This window comes from Podarcis cretensis (genome assembly GCF_951804945.1).
Source record: "Podarcis cretensis genome assembly, chromosome: 5".
In the NCBI taxonomy this organism is placed as follows: domain Eukaryota; kingdom Metazoa; phylum Chordata; class Lepidosauria; order Squamata; family Lacertidae; genus Podarcis; species Podarcis cretensis.
Genome location: NC_137174.1, coordinates 76054978 through 76079341, shown reverse-complemented (window position 1 = coordinate 76079341; position 24364 = coordinate 76054978). Strand labels below are relative to the sequence as shown.

The window sequence follows — 24364 nt, the reverse complement described above, 5'->3', positions numbered from 1 at the left end:
TCTCCGTCCCAGCCCCTCCTTCGTCCCCCTTCGCTGCATTGCAAGGGCGGGTCTCATTGCAAGGGCGGGTCGTCGGTTGTTGTTCTGAGCCTGCGGCGCGTGGAGAAGCAACGAATAGAGACCCACCGGCAAGGTATTGGCTTTCACCTCGGGGTAGAAAGCAAATATGGGCACCGGAGGAGAGAGCGTGTGAAGGCTGTTGCAAAGCAACCCCTAAGGGTGTTGATTTCGAATTAGTAGCTGCCTAGTGAGTTTGTTTCGAGTTTGCAACCTTCCAGACTAGGCGCGTTAAAAAGAGGTCTCCGCCCGGGGCCCCGGTTAGGCGGCGCGGGGAGCGGGGCATCAACCTCTCTTTCCTTCGACGCCCCGTTAAGTAAGTTACAGGTAGGTAGCCGTGTTGGTCTGCCGTAGTCAAAACAAAATAAAAAAAATCCTTCCATTAGCATCTTAGAGACCAACTAAGTTTGCTATTGATACGAGCTTTCGTGTGCATCTGAAGAAGTGTGCATGCACAGGAAAGCTCATACCAATAACAAACTTAGTTGGTCTCTAAGTTGGTGCTACTGGAAGGATTTTTTTTTATTTTGCCGTTAAGTAAGGGCAGGCCGAGGGGAATTAAACAGGAAACGCGAAATCAGGTTTCCATAGATGGCATTGCCCAACACCATCGGTGAAACTTTCCCTTTAGTACAGTGGTACCTCGTGTTAAGAACTTAATTCATTCTGGAGGACAGTTCTTAACCTGAAACTGTTCTTAACCTGAGGTACCACTTTAGCTAACGGGGCCTCCCGCTGCCACCGTGCGATTTCTGTTCTCATCTTGAAGCAAAGTTCTTCACCCGAGGTAGTTTCTGGGTTAGCGGAGTCTGTAACCTGAAGCATCTGTAACCCGAAGCATCTGTAACCCGAGATACTACTGTATTGTATATCCATGCCAAGAAAAGCGAAACTGTTGAATTTTAGATGTTGATTCCTGCATAGCAGGGGGTTGGACTAGATGACCCGCTGGGTCCCAACTCCACGATTCTGTGCTTATCCAGCCTTCCTAGATATCAATCTTGGCTGTCTACAACAAGATGGCAAGTGGCGAATTCTAAATTATAACGCTGTGGTGGTGGTAGTGATGTTTTTGTTTTTTAAAAAATCATACATTTAATTAGAATGTTAAACCTTTACTAACTAATGTGAATTGGTGGATTACATAATCACAAACCACAGTCATTTAACCCTTGACCCTCCTGATGTTGCTGGACTACAACTCCCATCAGCCTCACCTACTTGGCTAATCATGATAGGAGTTGGATGTCAACAACCCCTTTCAGAGTCAAAGTTTCCAGACCCTGGAGTCCAGTTCCTGTTTTTCCATGGCATGCTGACAAGAGCAGCTCCTAAGTGGGAATCCAAGAATGCATCCAGATAATTGTTATTTCTGAATGGGATTCGATCCAGTTAGGGATTTCATTTGGGAGGGGCTGTTGCTCAGTTGCAGAACATCTGCACTGCATGCAGAAGGTCTCAGGTTCAATCTCCAGCATATCCAGGTATGGCTGGGAGAGAACCCTGCCTGAAACCTTGGAGAGCCATCAGCAGTCAGTGTAGACTAAGGTAAAGGTAAAGGTAAAGGGACCCCTGACCATTAGGTCCAGTCGTGACCGACTCTGGGGTTGTGGCGCTCATCTCGCTTTATTGGCCGAGGGAGCCGGCGTACAGCTTCCGGATCATGTGGTCAGCATGACTAAGTCGCTTCTGGCGAACCAGAGCAGTGCATGGAAACACCGTTTACCTTCATGCCAGAGCAGTACCTATTTATCTACTTGCACTTTGACATGCTTTCAAACTGCTAGGTTGGCAGGAGCAGGGACTGAGCAATGGGAGCTCACCCCGTCGCGGGGATTTGAACTGCCAACCTTCTGATCGGCGAGTCCTAGGTTCTGTGGTTTAACCCACAGCGCCACTAGTGGTGGTCAGACTCGGCCCTCCAGCTGTGTTGGGACTACAACTCCCATCACCCTTAGCTAACAGGACCAGTGGTCAGGGATGATGGGAAATGTAGTCCCAAAACAGCTGGAGGGCCGGGTTTGGCCACCACTGGTGTAGACAGTACTGTGCTATATAGACTGACTCATTTCAAAGCAGCTTCTATGTTCTTGTAGCCATGCTAGCAAATTAAGCTATGCAACCATTGCTGATTTGGAGCTCTTTTGTAAAAAAGCACAAACTCTCTTAAAAGAATGTTTCATTTTGTTTGTGGTAAGTGATGGGGAAACACTCTGAAAGTGGTGGGGTAACATTTGCTCAATCAAACGTCATCTCCCATCCCATCCCCCCCATATTAAAATACAGTATAATTAACTGGTGTCTCTATGAAAACAAGTCAAGAAGAAAGCTCCATGAACAAGTTGCCTGGAAGCAACACATCAACTTGGGGGAAGGCAGAGATTTCCTGAAACTATACCTATTGAAATTATCCCCTGAAACTATACCCCTTTGATTCTCCCTGTGCTGCGATCAGATAAAGGCACTGGAAGTTGTAGGGAGGAAAGGCCGTTTAACCTTTTCATTCCCAGCTCTTTGCTCCAAAAGCCCCAGCTATTGATTTTCTCCCAGGCGGTGTACACATGGCAATTTGAAGTGGATTTGATACATCCCATGTCTACATGGGGTTTTGGCGTGTGTGCCAGCAATGTGACATTGTTCTCATCTAAATGTCAGCCTGCACTTTCCCCCACATTGAATCAAGATTTGCCCAATGCATGGTTAATGCATTAAGGGAGGAAAAAAGTATGTTACCCAACTGTGGACATACTGGAGCGCATTGTGTGCCACTACCCCAACCCCCCTGTGTGGGCGATGACATTTCTCAGGGTGCCATCTGTTACCACACCCTCTGCTCTGCTTCCATTGGTGAGGTGCTCCTTAGTGGATGGCTGGTGGGCCTAGGTGCAGCACACACACACACACATGGTTTTTGTTTTGTTTTGTATGCAGTTTTGTGGAAGTTGGGATATTGGAAAACTTGTATATCAACCTTTTTAAAAAAAACTTCAAATGTTCCCAGCCATTTTGATCATTTTTTAAGGCATGTGTGCCCATGCTCAGAATGAAACAAGCGGGGTGGATGGGACAGGAGGAAATATATACTGCCTGAAAAGCACTGCCGACTGGGGGTGAATGACAGGTGGTCTATATTGCCCAACCTTGTAAGATTCCATCTTACAAAGTTGCAAAACCAGGTTGCCCGGTGTACTTCTGCACCACACCCATGCCATAGACTTTACCATCCTTGGCTGTGTGGGATTTCCAGCTGCGTCTTGTTTAAGCAGCATTTTTGTGTTGTTGTTTTTTGTCTGGCTGCAAATTGTCCAAGCTGGGTGGGATTTTCTTTGCCCACTCCATACTGTATTCAGGGGATGTTGCGATTTAGGGGTGGAAATCACAGGTTGATTTGGTTGCATGCTTTATTTGGGTCACATTATCGGCGGGAAGGTGTGGGAAAGGTTATGGTTAGATAAGGGAACAGACAGTGTTAGAAACTCAAATATTTAAGCTAGGCATCAAATGGCTCTATAAACCAAGGTTGCAGGTTGAACAGTGGGAACACCCTTAGGCTCCTTTGAAGGTGACAGGTGTTTCTGGAGGCCAGCCAATATAAGTTGTGGGGCCCTTAGCTTGGATCTGGAACATTCTTGAGCCTCACCTGCACACCTGCCTGGAATTGTGGGGCCCTGGGAGGGTGTGGGGCCCAAGGCCTCCCTACTTACTATAAGGCCTAGGCTTTGTCATGCCACTTGAAATGGGGAAGGTTGAGCTTGCTCAAAGTTTTGGTTAATAATAAAATGTGGCCCTATTTCAACCCATCACTTGTGCCTCACCTCTTTATTTCTGGGTCTGGTCACAATAGCAGATAAATATGGTTGGAAAACAAGGAGTGTGTAGATATTTGCATGCCCATTGCTCACAGCCAGGCATAGGCAAACCCAGCCCTCCAGATGTTTGGGGACTACAAATCCCATCATCCCTGACCACTGGTCCTGTTAGCTAGGGATGATGGGAGTTGTAGTCCCAAAATATCTGGAGGGCCGAGTTTGCCTATGCCTGGCTCACACAGAAATATTGGATCTCAATGACTTGTTTGTGAGAGAATGCTCCTGCCTGGAGGCAACCTCAGTGCCAGGTAAATTCCAAAATCATGGCACCACCACTGAAGAGGGCCTCGCTTCAGTCCTCACCCACCTAACTTTTGAAGGCAAAGGAATGTGAAGAAGGTTTTCCAGTACATAGCTCCATAACTGCACAGGACCATGTGGAAGATGGTGGCCCTCATGTTAATCTGGCTCATTGTTCTGCCAGCAAACTGCATCTTATTAAACAGAAGCTGCAGTGTCTATTGATGAGGAGATCATTTGCCCAGAGACTAGGTCCCAATCTGTAATTATAATTGTCACCACCCTGTCCAGGTCAAGAACAGCGGTGATGGCATTGTTAGGTAGATCTGCCCCACCGCACATGCCACTGCTGATATAGGACAAATTGTTGTGTGATGGGATTCACCCGATGAACCCCATCAGAGGAAGACCTTCATAAGGGCTTCCACTTGTGCCATGCAGCTTCTCCCATCTCCTTCCCCCATGCACCCCCCCCCAAATTGGCTCAGGGGAACCCACAGAATAGCACCCAGGGAGAGGGGAAGGAGGTCATTCCACCTGGCAAACTGATGGAACATTTGCTAATAACATGCCATAGAATTCCAACCATGGGAATCTACCCTCAATATACCCTGCCAACCCACCCCATCTTTCCACACCACCAAGTCTAGCAAATGATCCTTCAACACAAACAAGTAAGGAAATTCATGTCTCAAGGATCGTTTCCCCCCTCATTTTAACTCTTTTACCCCCTGAGGAATTGAATTGTGTTTCCATTGGCTGTTGGACTGAATAACTCATTTCAGACTATACAGAGTAGTGGTAAGTGAACTAGTTTATTATCAGAACCCTACATGCTGCACTAGCTGGGTTCTGTAGCACAGGTTTCCTGCAGGATTTCCCTAGGGCAGGCATAGGGAACTTGCAGTTCCAAACCCCATCCGCCGCAGCCAACATTGCCAATAGACAATTAGAGTTGGAGTCCAACAATATCCAGAGGCCACAGATTCTTCATTCCTGCTCCAGACATCTTGAGCATGTGTTAGAATAACCCTTCCGAGTGGCCTATTGCATAAAAGAACTTTAACATTGCAAACAGTGGTTGCACAGAAGAAATTTCTGTTGTGCTGTAGGATTTCCAAAACATTTTTTAACTCCTCCTCATTTTGAGAAATACTGTGTGTGCATTGGTAAGATTAGAAAGCCCCTGATGTATTGTGACTTCAACTGAAAGATTATGTTCATGCTCTTGAAGGAATTGCATAGTTGATAACATTGCAGAGGGGGTTGGGGAATGGCAGTGCAAATACAACTGAACAAACCTTGGAACAGGCGGCAGGGGGGGGGGGTTCTGTGGAAATCTATGATGTGGAACCAAGAAACCTGAAACCAAAATGGAATTCTGTCTGCAGTTTTGTACAGTTCAGTCCCGTACATATATATTTAGAGAAGCAAGTTCAGTGGGACTTACTTCATAGTGAGTGTGTTAAGGATTGTAGCATCCATAGCTGTATATTTCATGTCTCCACAAGGGTGCCTTGAAAACAAACATGGACTATGTTATCTTTTCATAACAGCTGGTCAGATGTAACATTTGTTTTTGTCAATCACCCCAAAGAGCAAACTGAAGTGGGGAGAAATGATCATACTGTAAAATAAATATATTATTTTTTTCAGACAGGATTGTATGCAAAATCATGGAAATGCCATGTGAGTAAAACAACAAAAAGCAGTTTCTGTGTGTGACTTATTTGCTTTTGAGCTTGGAATATGCACATTCCTTGGTTTTGCTTGCATGAATGCCTCTCTGCTTCTGCTTCTGCTCTTATTTCCAGTCTGATGTAAGAGGGTGCTCAAGTTTCCAATTTAAGAGCCAGACTTAAAATAATGCTACAGAAGCAGGAATCTCTTCTGTTAGGTAGAGTTGGGAGAGAAATTTGATTCAGGTTACATTTGAAGGCAAAGTTCCATAATTCTCACTTCCTGAAATAACATACAAAACCAAAATACAGCAAACGTTTGAAATTCACATTTATCTGAATTTTGAAATACAATTCTCCAACCGAGTAATGTGTAAAATATGTATATTAACTGGAGTAAAGTGTGGGTTTAAATATGTATATTTAAGGGCCAAAACCATACAAAAATGCATTATATTAGGAAAATAGGAGGCTGCAGCTGATTGAAAATACTGCAGATAGGCTGTTGGTGGGACAGTCTATGTATTGGCAGCATATAAATCCGGTGCTGAAAAGTCTGCACTGACTGATGAACCTGGTGGTAATAATAATAATAATAATAATAATAATAATAATAATTTATTATTTATACTCCACCCATCTGGCTGGGCTTCCCCAGCCACTGGGCGGCTTCCAACAAAAGATTAAAAATACATTAAAACATCAGTCATTAAAAACTTCCCTGCCTTCAGATATCTTCTAAAAGTCAGATAGTTGTTTATTTCTTTGACATCTGATGGGAGGGTGTTCCACAGGGTGGTCGCCACTACCAAGAAGGCCCTCGGCCCGGTTCCCTGGAAATTCACTTCTCACAGTGAGGGAACTGCCAGAAGGCTCTCAGCGCTGGACCTCAGTGTCCAGGCTGAACGATGGGTGTGGAGATGCTCTTTTCGGTATACTGGGCCAAGGCTGTTTAGGGCTTTAAAGGTCAGCACCAACACTTTGAATTGTGCTTGGAAATGTACTGGAAGCCAGTGTAGGTCTTTATTTGTGGTCTCAGTGGCTGCTCCCATTCACCAGTCTAGCTGCCGCATTCTGGATTAGTTGTAGTTTCCGGGTCACCTTCAAAGGTAGCCCCACGTAGAGCGCATTGCAGTAGTGTAAGCGGGAGATAACTAGAGCATGCACCACTCTGGCAAGACGGTCTGCGGGCAGGTAGGGTCTCAGTCTTCGTACCAGATGGAGCTGATAAACAGCTGCCCTGGACACAGAATTGACCTGCGCCTCCATGGACAGCTGTGAGTCCAGAATGACTCCCAGGCTGCGCACCTGGTCCTTCAGAGGCACAGTTACCCCATTCAGGATCAGGGAGTCCTCCACACCTGCCTGCCCCCTGTCCCCCAAGAACAGTACTTCTGTCTTGTCAGGATTCAACCTCAATCCATTAGCCACCACCCATCCTCCAACTGCCTCCAGGCACCCAATGGCATTGAGGTGAAAGGAAATGAAACTCAGAAGTTGCAGATTGACAACTTTTGGTGTTTTGCATCCTTCTTGACCTCACAGCCTACGTTTTTCTCTCTCTACAACCAGCTGATTTCCAAATTAAAATGGCAATGTGTTTATTAATAATTTAAAGAAATAATTTTATAAAATGTTTATAAACATTTATAAATGTTTTTAGAAATGGTAAACCTAACACATTTTAATATAAATATTGCAACAAACTAGCATTTCTGAAAAGGCTAAAATAGGGGTGTAAGGATCTCTCCTGGTATGCCCCACAGAGGAACTTATGGTCTTCAAATAAAAACATTTTGAAGGTCCCAGGCCACAGAGAGGTTAGGCTGGCCTCAACTAGAGCCAGGGCTTTTTCGGCTGCGGCTCCAACCTGGTGGAATGCTCTGTCACAAGAGACTAGGGCCCTGCAGGACTTGACATCTTTCCGCAGGGCCTGCAAGACAGAGCTGTTCCACCTGGCCTTTGGTCAGGGCGCAGCCTGACTCCCTCCTTTGGCAATCTTTACAAAACTTTAGTTTATAGTTGCCATCAATTTTGATTTTAATTAATTTTTATAATGTTTTTATAATGTTGCACTGTTTTAGTGTTGTTAGCCGCCCTGAGCCCGGTTTCGGCTGGGGAGGGCGGGATATAAATAAAATTTATTATTATTATTATTATTATTATTATTATTATTATTATTATTATTATCTCCAGTGATTGGCAATTGAATTTTGATCCATAACCTTTTGTCCTCACCTCTCTCATGTATTTATTTTATTTTTATTTATGAAATTTGTATGCCGCCCTTCCCCCACAGATCTCAGGGCACTTCACATAAAAAAAATACACAATACAAAACACAAAATGCATAATTAAAACAAAAACAAACCAATAACCCAGCCCCAAAAGCATTAACAGGCTTCAAGATGTTTCACATGCACAGTGTGTAGGTATGGATAAGGGAGATGCAGGGCACATGTGTAATGCACCACACACCTGACCGTCTTTCTCTTCTTCCAGCAAAGGAATCTGAGCCTACCCCACCACCTCCACAATATCCAGGCCCAGGATATCCACCTGGCCAAGCCCAATATGGATATCCTCCAAATGCACCTGGACCTGCAGTCCCAGGTAAGCAGTTGGTTCTATGCAGGCTTTCTTAGTTTGCTTACAAAATGATGTTTAGATAGGTGAAATATTCAGAATGTGGCTGTATGACTATTCATTTAAATCTTCATTTATTACATTTATATCCTGCCTTTCCTCCAAGGTCCACCTCCTGCCCACATTTCCCCCCCCCCAATAAAACCAACAAGTTAGGCTAAGCTTATGGGCTTCCTGGGGATTTGAAAGTCTGTTTGATATCCTTAATCACAACTCAGTTGTTGTTATCTGTTCAGAATTTTGTAGTACAATGTTAAGACACACAGCATAAAACTTGAGTTGTTGCATCACCACATCGCACAGTAAGTAAAAAACCATGGTTTACTGTGTGAGAGTGAACTCACACCCACTTTGGATGATGGAAGTGTCACCGCTGGGAGAAACAGACCATGAACCTTGGTTTAGTGCCATGTCCATGGTGGGGATTGTGGTTTGTTTTGCCACTAACAAAGCACAACTCGGAGCCAAAGTTTGTTCTTGGCTTGCACATGATAGCTTGCTTCCTCCCAATGTGAGCAGGGAGAAGTGGGCGGCAAAGAAACTTTTGCTTGAAGTTAAATTATGTTTTGAACTGGAATTCAGGTGAATTGAAACTGGAGAGCGCATTGTCCCCATATCCCTTACAGGCCTTCAACACATCTATCAACAATGAGGTGGTGGAAATCGTTTGTTTAAAGTAGTGTACAGTGTTTTGATTTTTCATTTTACACCCCTGTGTGTATGGTGAATACTCTGTGCGCCCTCTAGTGGATTTTTCAGCCATTGATGACAAGTTCGTGAAACCTTGCATTTGTGAAACTTTGCATTTGAAATGCATTTTCTTTCCTGTAACACAGTCGACTTCAAAAAGAAAAAGAAAAGAAAAAAGAAAGGCTTGCAATCTTGACTGAGATTATTGCAGAATTTAATTGGAACATGATGAAGAATTAACATTGAATTTATTTTCAGTAGTTATAAATCACATTTGTGAAATTATCCAAAATGATTTGCCACAATGAAAGGAATCCATGATCAAATATAATACAGCAAGGCTGTAGTTTGGAGGTATAGAGTATATGGAAACTGAAAGTGACCCTTCCACCTTACTGAATGCCCTTATGGGCTCTTACTGATGGGTGAAAGCGAAGGGTTGTTGTTGAAACATACAGTACAACCACGAACCCTTCTGAAGCTGCTCAGTTTGCTTTCAGTTGTTTCTGATTTGCAGTGCAACCCTAGCCATGTCGACTTGGAACCAAGTCCTATTGAATTCAGTGGATCTTCCTCCCAGGTAAATGGGAGTTAGGATTGCAGCTTTAGGGTCTTCAAGAATTCTAGAGGTTAAAATAATGTTTTAATTAAGTTTTGATCTTTCAAAACACTCCTGGATAACTTTCTTCAAATTTCCTAGGTCTGCCGGCAACTTACAGTGCTGTCCCGGTTCAGTATCAACCTAATGCGCCTGTGATTTGGATGCCGCCACCTCCTGCAATTCCAAAATGCCCTCCAGGATTGGAATATTTAAGCCAGGTATCTCCCTCCATTTATCCCTATGTCTCATCATTTACCAAGCACAGCAGTCTCCGCAAAGATGGTCACCCCAGTTGCCATGGTGAACCCTGCCTTGATCCTGGCAATCATAATTGGGAAGCCATGCACAAGAACCAGCTGTGGTTTTTCCTTCTTTTCTTTTCTTTTCTTTTCTTTTCTTTTCTTTTCTTTTCTTTTCACCGCCCAAACTTTCAAAATCACATTCTCTTGATTTGAGTAGATGGATAGTTGCCTACCATCTCCCTCCCCCACTCCCTGCAGACACCCACCATGGCAATAAAAATAAAATAAATGATAAAAAGAATAATTAGCCGTTTTCTGCCCTTTCATACCATTCAAAAGGAGCTGCATTGCTTTGCCTTCCTCATTGAGGAGGAGCTGGCTAATGCAGAAGTTTGGCTTCACCCCTAGAGGCATACTCCATTGTCTCTCGAGTCAGATGAATATCAACAGTGGATATAAGCACCTCTAAGCAAATGTGCAGAAAATGAAAATGGCGGCAGTGTAAATGACCATAAATATTACCAAAAATGTACAACGTTACATTAAAATAATTGCACCTATATAATCATTTTGTAATGCATTTCTGTTTTAACATGTATGCTCTTGTCTTTTGCCTTTTAACTTTGCAACAGCTTGATCACCTATCAATTCAACAGCAGATTGAGCTCATGGAAAGTATGATCTTGCTATCTTACTTAAACTCTAATTGAGCATTGAGAGTGACTTTCAAATTGATGGCTGTGCTTTTTTAAAATCCAGAATGTTCTCATGGGTGGCAAATTAATATATATCTATTACTAAAGCTATGCATTAGCCACCTTTCCCTATACTAGAGGTGGTGTGTGATAAACAACAACTCAGAATAAAACAAATTGGAAGAAACAGCAAAAATGGGATGGGGTGAAACAGCACGCTTGTAAAAGCAAATTAGCCAGCTGACCCAAAGATCAAAAATAATAATAAATAGTAGTAGTAAAAAAAATGTGTTGTGCAAAAAAGACTAAGAATCTAAGTGAGAGCATTCTTTTCCTTTTCTTCCCTTATTTGTACAAACTGATTTTCACATCCTGAAACATGACTGCATGTAATGTTAATGACATGATGAGCAATCACAGTGTACCTTAAAAAATATTAAGGACCAGGTTGTTACCTAGACATGAGTGGAGTGGAGGCTTCATCCTTTCTCTAGGCCCATTTCATTTGAAATCATGCCCCACCCTGCAGCAGCTAACATTAGGGGGGAAAGTTCTCATTGACACCAAGAGGAACTTTCCTCCAGTGCTAATTACTGTCCACGAAGGTGGTAGATTTGGTGGAAACAGCAGCTGGAGAAGCAGGTTTAAACATCTCCACCTGCTGAAATCTTTAACCATCCCCTCTGAACCTAGTATATTAACATTTACAAATAGATGTTGCTAATCATGTCCTTAATGTCACCAGTAGCCTCACTGTGCTGCTTGCTCAACTTGTTCAGCGTTTGGACAGAGAATAAGGCAGCGTAACGCCTACATGTTGTCTTATTTTACTAGGCAGGCAAGAAGCTGAATATTCTTCTAAGGCAAGGGTAGGCAAACTAAGGCCCGGGGGCCAGATCTGGCCTAATCGCCTTCTAAATCTGGCCCACAGACGTTCCGGGATCCAGCATGTTTTTACATGAGTAGAATGTGTCCTTTTATTTAAAATGCGTCTCTGAGTTATTTGTGGGGCATAGGAATTCGTTCATTCCCCCCCCCAAAAAAAATACCTGTATAGTCCGGCCCCCCACAAGGTCTGAGGGACAGTGGACTGGCCCCCTGCTGAAAAAGTTTGCTGACCCCTGTTCTAAGGCTTTAGTACTGCAGATTTGAGGCTAAAGTTGATGGCTCCCATTTTTGTTCATAATGTTCATGACAAGCATTTGGATCAACTACGTAAGCACTCAAACTGATGTTGCTTCCTTTTCAGTGATAAGTGGCCTTGAAACTTGCAACAGATATGAAGTCAGAAACTCTGTGGGGCAGATGGTGTATTTTGCAGCTGAGGAAAATGACGACTACACCCTGAATTGTTATGGGTCAATACGCCCCTTCACCATTAAGTTCTATGACAGTGCAAGCCAGCCAATCATGCAACTGACAAGAGATTTCCAGTGTTCCATTTGCTGCTGCCCTTGTATTTGCTGCTTGCAAGAGGTAAACTTGCACCTTTCCTAGGAGCTATCTTCTGATTTTCTTCCTCAAATTAGTCTTTCCAACTTTCAAGATGATACTCTTTAGGGATAAAGGTAAAGGGACCCCTGACCATTAGGTCCAGTCATGACCAACTCTGGGGTTGCGGCGCTCATCTACTTTATTGGCCGAGGGAGCCGCCGTACAGCTTCCGGGTCATGTGGCCAGCATGACTAAGCCGCTTCTGGCGAACCAGAGCAGCGCACGGAAACTCCGTTTACCTTCCCGCCAGAGCGGTACCTATTTATCTACTTGCACTTTGACGTGCTTTTGAACTGCTAGGTTGGCAGGAGCAGGGACTGAGCAATGGGAGCTTACCCTGTCACGGGGATTCGAACCGCTGACCTTCTGATCAGCAAGTCCTAGGCTCTGTGGTTTAACCCACAGCGCCACCTGCGTCTTTAGGGATACCTACTTATTAATTCTCAAGATTTCTTTGTGGCTCTTTTCAGGTGGCTCCCATCATTTCAGTTCCTATTTTTAATTGCAGAGATTCAATTCATTAGAATTATGAAACTTTCCATTATAGTAGGGACAGGGACCTTTCTTTTTCTGAAGCCACAGTGACAATTTTAAGTGAATCTCTCTCTACCATTAGCAAGTGTGTGTGTGTGTTTATTTTAGACCTCTTCAGTCTTAGGTCTCTGCAAATACCCATTTATGCCAGCATGTACCTTCACATCTCTTTCCTCAAGAAAATACATACCATGTATGTGAGGACACACTATACCTTTGGTTAACCTATTTCCCCCATGTATTTTCATCCTGGGCATACTCCAGCTTGTATTATAAACCTGGAAATTCTTATTTGTGTATTTCTGCACTAGACAAAAGGGCAAGGTCCTGTTCTTACTATGCTGTTTTTCCTTTGAAGCTTGAAGTTCAGGCCCCACTAGGCACAGTCATTGGTTATGTTAAACAGAAGTGGCATCCCTTTCTCCCGAAATTTGTTCTCCAAAACGAGGCCAGAGAAAGCGTACTTAAAATGACTGGGCCATGTGTGCCATGCCGCTGTTGCCAGGATATTCATTTCGAGGTAAGTCAATCCTTAAAAAGCTAAATTCCTAGGTTTCCCTGCCAGATCATTGTTATTGAGGTGTATTGTATCAGAACACTAATTGCATTCATTATTGGGGTATTGAATTTACTCATAGGAGCAGGTGTTAGCGTCTCAGGGCCAGGGGTGTTGGATAATTCTGTCCAAAGCGTTTTGTTCAAGGTCAGGAATGGAAATCATAAAAGCAAATATGATGGGCATTTGCTGTCTGCAAACGTCGTGCACACAGCAGATATTTCCTATTTGTTTTTGATATTTCCCTTCCATTGAAATGCATTGATGCTGATCACATAATTAATTAATTATGCTAATTTTGCTCACCGTGGGATAGGAAGACGAACTGTGTAGGTTTTAGTGGAAGCCAGACTGTATTGGAATGGGGAAGGCGCTGATAGTGACATACACAGTATGGTGCAGAATTGGCTCCTTCCTTGCATCCCCATACTCTGCTTTGTTCCAGTCTGGCAAGTGTGTTGTGTTGGGGGGACCTTGCATCAGGTCCTGCACCAGGCCTGGGTTGTGGCAGAGCTGTGGATGGAAGGAACATGTGATTTTGGGGGCAATCATAAAGCAAGAACAATAAATGCTATAGCCACTTAGAAGCATCAGACTGCTGAACCCCTGCAAGCACAACATAAGGTTGAGCAAAAACCTGTGCACAGGAACATAGGAAGCTGTCTTATATTGAGTGGGAACATGGGTCCATTTAGCTTAAGTAATGTCTGGACTGACATTACAGGCAGACTCTTCCAGCAGCAGCAACAGCAACAATTTTTTTGTACCCTGCCCATCTGACTGGGTTGCCCCAGCCACACTGGGCGGCTTCCAACAGAATATAAAAATACAACGAAACACCAGATATTACAAGCTTTCTGAGTGCCACTACCAAGAAGGTCCTCTGCTGGTTCCCTGTAGCTTCAGTTCTCGCAATACGTATGCCAACTTAAATTAATAATGTAAAGTATGCCAACTTAAATTAATCCAGCATAAGGTGCACCGGTTCCAAACTCCGTTTGGGAGCAGGGTTACTGCTGGCTAAACCAGCCTAATCCTGGCAGAGGGAAAACAATCCTTTAACAAAGGTTTGGAGTTATACCATTTTTTGCTGCCTTAACTTATGCCGAATTTACCAGATCATGTGACTTGAGCTGAATAGACTTAGGATCCAGCCCGAGGTTCCCCCCGCCCCGGTCTCACCCCTGGAATTCCCTGCTTTCAAGGCTTACGCCACCTTAAGATCTGCCATGCTCAGCTCAAGCTGGCTTAGGGGTGTTCCAGCTGAGGGAGTTTCACCAGTGTAGATCAGCTTGAATCAGGAACCTCATGGCTCAGCCGGAGATCCACTGGACCCTTTTAAATGACTATAGCATTTATTGTTATTAAGATATTTAATTGATGTTGAAGTTGATGTATATTTAATGATAGGTTATTGTCAGGGAACTGCCATCGGAAGAACAGGTGGTGGAAAGGCTCCAGGAGAATATCAGAGACACTACATCAGAAGAGGGAACCAGTAGGGGGGGTGCAGGAGCTCCAAGGGAAAGGGAGTCAGAGGGGAGGCTCTGGGATACTTCTAGTGAGAACAGTGAGGAGGTATCAGGACCCCCTTTAGGGACCCCCATCCCTCGCCGGAAACTGTCACGCAGAGAATCCAGGAGACGCGTTTCCGTTAAACAGCTTTTATGTTGGAAACGTTTCCGCAGACGCCCACTGTCAGATTCTACCAGCGACTGACGGAGCCATGCCAAAGGGCTCCGCTCAAGGCAGAGATTTACTACACTGAGTAATCTCTGAGGGATCAAGCTTTTACGCACAAGCAGCTCATTATCCCATCACAGTTATGTCTGATGATGAACTATCTATACTTAGGACCATTTCATAATTTTAATTATTAGTACTGTGCCTTATTTTTGTGCTTTATGTTGTACTGTGTGCTTACTGTATTTTTCGCTCTATAAGACACACCAGACCACAAGACGCACCTAGTTTTTGGAGGAGGAAAACAAGAAAAAAAAAATCTGAATCTCAGAAGCCAGAACAGCAAGAGGGATCACTGTGCAGTGAAAGCAGCAATCCCTCTTGCTGTTCTGGCTTCTGGGATAGTTGTGCAGCCTGCATTCGCTCCATAAGACGCACACACATTTCCCCTTACTTTTTAGGAGGGAAAAAGTGAGTCTTATAGAGCAAAAAATACAGCGTTTTATTGAATGCACTGTATAAATGTAGTTAAATGAAAACAAGAAAACACCTTGCAAATAAAATATTTTTTTCTGTTCATATTAAAAACCAGGTGAATACACTGGATGGGAGGTCTACAGTCGGAACAATCAATAGGAAGTGGACAGGCATGGCAAGAGAGGCTGCCACAGATGCAAGCAACTTTGATGTCCAATTCCCCATGGACCTTGATATCAAAATGAAAGCAATCACCATGGGGGCCTGCATGCTTCTGGTAAGCCTTATACTGTACCTCAGACTCTACAGTATGATATTAAGGTCCATTGCACTGGAGCAGTGGTTCAAGGGAAGTGGCACAAGGACCTTTATTTTAATGTTACACCGCTCTTCCTCACAATTGGATGCCCAGGGCCCATGTGCAACAGAATTAAACTTTAGTAAATAAAGGAAATTATTTACTAAATTCCTAATACCAAACAAGAATCCAATATGTTTGGTTTTAGGAGTAAAGTAAATTATTTCCTTTACACTGATGGTTTAATTCATTTAAAATGAAGAAGCTACCATCTAAGACTGCAGCCCCACTCAACCTTATAAGCAAACTTATAATGGAGAAGAGGGCTATTGATGGTTATTAGCCATGGTGGCTATTCTGCCGTTGGAGGCAGCAATGATTCTGAATACCAGTTGCTGAAAACCATGGGAGGGAAGAGTGCTTTTGTGCTTGAATCTTGATTGTGGGTTTCTCACAGGCATCTGGCTGGCTGCTGTGAGAACAGGATGCTGGACTAGATGGGTCATTGGCCTGATCCAGCAGTCTCTTCTTACAAACAGTGCTGTACTTCACAGCAGAGAAGATAAGGAGATGATATTGGATGGATGGAGAATGCAGCATAAGTGGGCAAAGTAGACAGTGTGCTGAAGAAGAAGTATGTGCTGGTCCCGTGGGCTGACCGTGAGGCAAGATCCAAGTCCAGTCCGAGGTTGAGGTTGCAGTATGGAAGCAGTCCGTCAAAGCTGAAGCTGGGTTCAAGGCAGGGAGTCGGGTGAGGTCAGGAGATCCAGCAGGACAGGTGCAGGCAGGAACTGGCTACCAACAATGTTGCTCCCGCAACTTGGAACTGGGGGTGGCTGGCTTTTATCTGCCCCGAGGCATAGGGCAGCCCCAGTCCACAGGCGACTCGCCTCTCCTGGCCTGCAGCTCAGGAGAGGCTGGAGGGTTACTGGACCCAGAGGCCACCTCAGCTTCCGCTGACGGGGCTGAGAGTGAAGCACCTGCAGGCAATGGGTCCTCAGGGGCCAGAGCAGACTCAGCTGATGCCTGCACCTGAGGATCCAGCACAGGTGAGGACCCTTCAGGCTCAAGATCCAGCCCCGGCTCAGCTGGTTCTGGAGGCGGGGTCTCCTGTGCAGGCTGGGATCCCTCAGGTTCAGCCTCTGAGTCCGAATCCCAGGCCGTCACAAAGTAGTTGAGAAAATGGATAAAATAGACATTCCATTTCCGCTTGGATGTTGCTGAGACAGTGAGCCTATTCAGCTACAACCTCTTCATTTTCATCAGATGATTTCAACAAGATCAAGTTTTTCATTCTTCTTACGTTTGAGGCCAGGCCATATTTTCTTTAGCCAGCAACAATTCTTCAAGTGTACAGTGGTACCTCAGGTTACAGACGCTTCAGGTTACATACGCTTCAGGTTAAAGACTCCATTAACCCAGAAATAGTACCCCAGGTTAAGAACTTTGCTTCAGGATGTGAACAGAAATCATGCAGCGGGGGCAGCGGGAGGCCCATTAGCTAAAGTGGTACCTCAGGTTAAGAACAGTTTCAGGTTAAGAACCAACCTCCGGAACGAATTAAGTTCTTAACCCAAGGTACTACTGTATACTAAAAATTGAAATCTTAAGGAGAAAGTGACAAGGGCATTTATGAAGGGCAGGCAGGCAGGCAGACTATTATTGCAAAGTTTTGTGATTCTCAAGGGTAGAGAACCACCCACCATTATTTCTCCCAGCTACCATGGTTTCAACTCCTAAAATTTCTGTCTAGAACATTTTCTTCTCCAACAATACAAATGGCAGAAAGGATTCTTTCAGTCATCAAAATTCATTTGCTTTGGATGACTTGCTCTGACAAGTAAAAGAAAGCTTCTTTGCTCTAGAATTCTTTGCAATCCATACTTATTCATAAATGCGTTTCTTGGATCTCCATACCTGCCAATTCCTTGGCTATTATACCAAGGGCATGAACTAAATGGTAATCTATTTCTGACAGAAGACAGAGAGGCTGGTACTAATAGGATAATAGGATAATGATGTGAGGAAGAAGGTGGCTTCTTGCAAGCAAGCTTCATGTGGAAGGAATTGCATCTCAGTCGTAGCAGCAAAATTCATTGCTTATTCTGAGGTAGCTTAAGCTGTACACAAGGTCACATTGGAAGCTGCTATTACTGGAAGATAACTGGTCAAAACATGCATTGAATCCAGAGCTGTAGATATATGCAGAGTAGCATTACTATGATTGTTTTATTTATTTGTTCCTTAATACAGTTCCAGGCAATGCAAAATATAGAGTTAAAAGCATACCAATTACCATGACACTTAACAAAGCAGCAGCAGCAACTTTAAAAACTCCAGCTGTATATTTTAGTTTAGTTTTTCACTTACTCCTAAAGAATTTATAAACTGCTTATTATTATACAAACCTCTATGGGTTATGGTAACCCATCAGAATTCACCAATTGCCTAAGGTAAGTATTAACCTGGTGTTGAAAATATGTTGAGGCCACCCTCGCTGTGCAGAGCCTTCCATAGCTGGAAGAGAGGCCTTGGGGGGGATGAATGTAGGGTCCAGGTAGCTTCGTGCTGGGAGAGGTGCTGTGTCATGTATTTGGGCCTCAAGCCATATAGGGCTTTATAGGTCAATACTTTGAACTGGGCTCAGCCACTGCAGCTGTGGCAGAACCATAGTTATGTTGCTAGATTACTTTATTCTTTTTGCGTGATTAATGGATTTTATAACTGTGTTGAGAGCTTAAGAACAGCCCACCCATCAGGTCCCATGCTGTCCCGACTGAGCTACTCCTGACTTAGCAGCGAAGAAGCATCCACCCACAAAGTACAAACTTCCAAGCATGGAAACATTACCTCAACCCTCAAACAATAAATGGCTTACAGCCTCATGGAGTTGCATTCAAGATACAAAGGAACCAGACCTAGGGACATGTGCTGCTACTGGATGCAAGTCCTTGAATTTAAAGCAAAATACAAACAAGCTGGACATATTGTTGCCTGTGCCCAAGTCTTGCACACACCTTCCACTGCAGTGGGTTCAGTGAGCCATACTTTAGTGCAGAGATCGAAAAGGTGTGACTTTCCAGATGTTGTTGAACTAGAACGCCCACCATCCTCGAGCATTAGATCTACTGGCTGGGGCTCCTGGGAGTTATAGCTCAGCCAAATCTAGAGGCTTACATGCTCCTTATTCTTGCTTGACATATTGTCTGTCTCCAGTAGTTCCATTTAAATAATTCTGGGATAGCTGTTGTAAAATATAAAATAAATTATGGATTTGATTCCAGAGTTCATGTAATTGATAGTTATTTTTTCTACTACTTAGGATTTCATGTTTTTCGAACGTACGGGAAAGAGAAACCGTGATGACTGATACATCATCGTGCTGGGGTCCATCATGGGATACATTGACGTTAGTTCAGGCCAATTTTGCAATGAGAATATGAGTGTGAATGTCCAAAATTGTGTTCTCCCATAACTTTACTAAAACAAGTTCCCAGTCCAACTTGTAAAAGGGACTTTAGTTTTTAATTTTGTTTTCCATTTAAAGTAGTAGTAGTAATAATATTTTTAAAAATTATTTATACCCCGCCCATCTGGCTGGGTTTCCCCAGCCACTCTGGGCAGCTCCCAACAGAATATTAAAAACACGATAAAACATCAAACATTGAAAACTTCCCTAAACAGGGCTGCCTTCAGATGTCTTCTAAAACTCAGATAGTTTATTTCCTTGACATCTGATGGAAGGGCGTTCTACAGGGCGGGTGCCACTACCAAGAAGGCCCTCTGCCTGGTTCCGTGGCAACCTCATTTCGCGTAGTGAGGGAAGCACCAGAAGGCCCTCGGAGCTGAATGATGGGGGTGGAGATTTTATGACTGGGTTGAGAGCGTAAGAACAGCCCACCAATGACCCATCAAGTCCACAGTCCTGTTCTCACAGTGGCCAACCCGGATGCCTGTGGGAAACCAGCAAGCAGGGTTCAAGCCCTCTGCCACCTTGTGGTTTCTAGCAGCCATTGCAGCCACATGATGTCACTCTGAGGCATTATGTCTGATGAGTACTGAATGGTCAGTACTGTAACTGGAGTGCCAGAAAAGATGGGCAGTCATGCCTAGTGATGTGTGTTAAAAAAAAATCCAGAATTTTAAAAAGAGAAGGACCCAATGCAAATTTGCACAGGATAATGTGCATTGTACAATTTTCAGTTTGCATTAGAATTTTTTTTTTTATGCTCGGCCTAGTATCATAGAATCATAGAACTGCAGAGTTGGAAGGGACCAAGAGGATTATCTAACATGCTGCAAAGCAGAGTCTTTTGCCCAAAGTGGTGCTTGAACCCACAATCTTGAGATGAAGAGTCTGATGCTGTACTCACAGACCTATCCCTGACTTAGCATTTTTGATATAAAAGGAACAGTGAAGAAGCATCCACCCACAAAGTACGAACTTCCAAGCATGGAAACATTTCCTCAACCCTCAAATGATAAATTGCTTACGGCCTCATGGAGTTGCATTCAGGATACAAAGGAACCAGACCTAGGGACATGTGCTGCTACTGGATGCAAGTTCTTGAATTTAAAGCAAAATAAAAACAAGCTGGACATATTGTGGCCTGTGCCCAAGTCTTGCGCACACCTTCCACTGCAGTGGGTTCAGTGAGCCATACTTTAGTGCAGAGATGGAAAAGGTGTGACTTTCCAGATGTTGTTGAACTAGAACGCCCATCGTCCTCAAGCAAGAGATCTTCTGGCTGGGGCTCCTGGGAGTTGTAGCTCAGCCAAATCTAGAGGCTTGCATGCTCCTTATTCTTGCTTGACATGTTTTCTCCAGTAGTTCTATTTAAATAATTTTGGGATAGTTGTTGTAAAATATAAAGTAAATTATGGATTTGAGTCCAGAGTTCATATAATTGATAGTTCTTTTTTCTACTACTTAGGATTTCATGTTTTTTGAACGTGCGGGAAACAGAAACCGTCAACGTCGTTCTGGGGTGCATCATGGAGCACACCATGGTGCTGGGGTGCATCATGGGATACATCATCATCATGCAGGGATGCATCATGGGAGACATCATCATGCAGGGATGCATCATGGGCTACATTGACGTTAGTTCAGGCCAATTTTGCAGTGTGAAAATGGAAATATGAGTGTGAATAGCCAAAACTGTGTTCTCCCATATCTGTTTACTAAAACAAGTTACCTATCCAACTTGTAAAAGGGATTTTACTTTTTATTTTTGCTTTGCATTTAAAGTAGTAGTAGTAATAATACTTTTTAAAATCATTTATACCCTGCCAATCTGACTGGGTTGCCATAGTAGCTTATTTAGGTAATTTGCAACTACCGCTGTAATCTTCATACCCTATAAACTATAATATTCCCTCTAGGTAACTCAAAATATTGCCAAAAAAATTTGCACTGCTTTAAAATACTATTTTGATTCAGCTAATAAATCACTGTATAAATATAAGTATTAATTATAAATAATAGTTAAAGTACTGCACATCCTTTCCAGATCACCAACAGGCTTAGTAGCAAAGCGGCAGAAATCCAACCCTTTATTCACTGTTGCAGTTGAAAAGCCTAGAAAGTGACCAAATTACTGCTCTCCAAGTGCCTTTTAAGGATTGAATTCTATATGATGGTCCTAATGTCTGCCTTTTTTATATTTTATACTGCAAGTGTAACAAAAAGAAAGATGTTTGCTATGATTTTGTACTGCATTATTTCGGCACTGTATTGTTGTGCAACTGTTTTGTTCAGTTGTATATTTTTGGGAAGCTACATTGAGCATGTCAATGGTAACACAGCTATCTAACCTACGAAATCACTAAATAACATAATTGACAATGAAGCTGAGTAGTGCCATGACTGTGCACTCAGTGTAGGACTGTGTGTGCAAAACTGGCTTAAAACACAACCAGCTTGTTCTTTTTCTCAATTTGGATTAAACCGGCTCGAGGGGAAATGAATCAAGACACAGTATTTCCTAAGAAACGACAGGGCAAATACAGGATACATATGGATTGTATACACTACCAAAACACAGTGTGGGACTGTTTGAGAGTCCCCTTGAAACAGCTCTTCGGAATTATCTTTTTATGTTGGCTGTTTGAAAATTGTAATTTTTTTAAATCTGAAAAACTAAATAAATTTTTGTTTTAAAAAAGAAACAGCTCCATGGTGCTCTTTGTCGAGGCTGCATGCCTTTCTGCCTTCTCACCAAAACCCCACTCCCTGACAGCTCTGGATCACTCCAGGCAGCCCAACCTCGGGTGACCTGGGGCTGTTGTGACCCCACCCGGTAGAAGCCTGAATCTGCTTCAGTTTGTGATTCAGGCTTTGGCCAAATCTTGGGCATGGCCCTACTAGTTTCCTGTCAAATTTGGTCCAATCATTTCAGTTTTGAAAGGTTTAGTGGCCCATCATCTTGATTCAGAATCGTCTCTGATGGTATCCAAAACCATCACCTCAGGGATCATCCTGCCAAATTGAGTGAACATAATATTGAAAGTTGTCCAATTCAGGGCAGTGACAGTTCACCAACTTGATTCGAAATGGCATTTGATGGTTTCCAAACAGAGAGCAAAAGCCGCTTCTCTTGAGCAGTCATACCAACCATGGTGATGGTATCTATAGAAGTGTCCTAACTGGTGCAGTTTGGAATGTTTTGGTCCACCATCTCGATTCAAAATGATGTCCAATGGTATCCAAACCAGCTCCTCCATCTCAGGAACTGTCATGCCAAGTTTTATGCCAATAGGCATCCGAATGCATAGAAAACAGATGGACAAATGCCACTTTCCAACATATATAGCAGAAGATTATGAAGAAAGCATACCTCACGAGTAACTTTGTGTTTCCCTTATTTTGAAGGACATATTGCTTATTTTTTTGTGGGGGTGGGACTTCTTAAGCGCACTGAGGTTTAAAACAATGTCAGAAACACAGGAGATCTTTCTCTTATCTGCCAGGCAACAACAACACAGCTCAGTCTATTTCCCTGTTCATAAATCCGGGCTTTTGAAAATATTACAAGATTTTCAGCTTAGAATGTGTTATTTAATTCCTTCTGATTTAGATAAAACTATTACATAAAACATTCATAGTATGAGATTCCCAGATGGTTCTCTCTCTCTCTCTCTCTCTCTCTCTCTCTCTCTCTCTCTCTCCCTCTCTCTCTCATCAGCTGTGCTATTGCTATAAATTCTTGCTGCATATAGGCCAACATTATATACTTATTTAAACCTTAATATCTCTCTATAGGACCTGAAAATAAACTTGACTGATCCGATATATTCTTGAAGTGTTTGCCAAAACCAAACAACCTAATACAACTACAGTAAATAAAGGTCCATTTGTTCAGACAGCTTAGTATGGGCTGACAGTAGCTGCTGTTTGTGAATTTGTAAATCATCTCCAATATGACAGAAGATAGTTTTAAACCCAATTAAAACATCCATACAGGTAGGATGTACACCAGACCTGCATGCCTTGTGACCTATTAAAATATCATAGTCCTTCGATCATACATTGTGGCCTTGGTTACAGGTACCATAAAAGGTTTATGGTCTAAGAGGCAAATGCTTTGTATGTTTCAAGCAAACCTATTATTATTATTATTATTATTATTATTATTATTATTATTATTATTATTATTTTCATTCAATGTGCAGAGAAATTATCCATAGTATGCCTCTGCAGTGAGCCTTGCTCCCCGGCTAAACACAGTCTATGCCCATCTGTTAGATCAGACATAGGCAAACTCGGCCCTCCAGATGTTTTGAGACTACAATTCCCATCATCCCTGACCACTGGGCCTGTTAGCTAGGGATGATGGGAGTTGTAGTCCCAAAACATCTGGAGGGCTGAGTTTGCCTATGCCTGATCTAGGGCCCATTAGTCATCCTCTTTATTAGGAGTGTTTATCTGCCTCTCCCCACATTTACTGATAGCACAAAGGCTACATTCACATGACAGTTCATTCTACTTTCCCAATGTTTCCCTAACTGTGAATTTCCACATATTTAAGCTTTCACATGATGTAAAAGCCGCTTCCTGAAATATAGAGGAATACAGCACAAGTTTAGCATTCATTTCTGCATGATGTTCAAACCGAATTATTTTCTGGAAGCAAATAACACAGATATAAGTGCTAAAGTTGTGTTATATTCTACTATATTTCTGGAGCTGGCTTTCATGTCATGTAAAAAATCAAGTGGAATGTAGAAATTAACAGTTAGGGGAACATCAGGGAATGGAATAAACTGCTGTGTAGCCTTAATCTTTCCATATCAATCCTTATGTGGCCCAAATGCCACCATCCACACAAGACAGAAGTGATGACAAGCTTGGAATAGCCCCCAAATTTGTAGAAGTATAAAAAGGTGAGGTTTTTTTTACTATGTATTTTGTGGTTTTATATAGTAATTTTAGATTGTGTAGTGCCCTGAGGTCTGTGGGTGAGGAGCGGTATACAAACTTAATATAACAACAACAATTGTTATTATTTTCTTATTTATTAAATTTGTATTCTGCCCTATATCCTAGTCCCAGGGCAGTTCACAGCACAAAATCACAATATAAAAACACAAAATACACAATC

At 43.0% G+C, this 24364-nt stretch overlaps 1 protein-coding gene across 4 annotated transcripts; it reads left to right on the top strand.

The window, feature by feature from the left end:
• LOC307217124 (phospholipid scramblase 1-like) lies at positions 1-21340 on the top strand. 4 transcript variants are annotated; one of them, XM_079978242.1, is made up of 10 exons: positions 1-133; positions 5823-5855; positions 8348-8458; positions 9882-10000; positions 10657-10699; positions 11969-12195; positions 13106-13267; positions 15579-15740; positions 19084-19170; positions 20696-20835. In XM_079978242.1, exons 2-9 carry the CDS (start codon positions 5843-5845, stop codon positions 19129-19131), a joined length of 885 nt encoding a protein of 294 aa, XP_079834368.1. In that variant the 5' UTR covers positions 1-133; positions 5823-5842; the 3' UTR covers positions 19132-19170; positions 20696-20835. The 4 variants fall into 4 exon arrangements, with proteins under 4 accessions (XP_079834368.1, XP_079834365.1, XP_079834367.1 ...); XM_079978239.1 differs by lacking the exon at positions 19084-19170 and having other exon boundaries at positions 20696-21340; XM_079978241.1 differs by lacking the exons at positions 1-133; positions 19084-19170 and adding an exon at positions 144-247 and having other exon boundaries at positions 20696-21340.
• The last annotated feature ends 3024 nt before the right edge of the window (positions 21341-24364 follow it).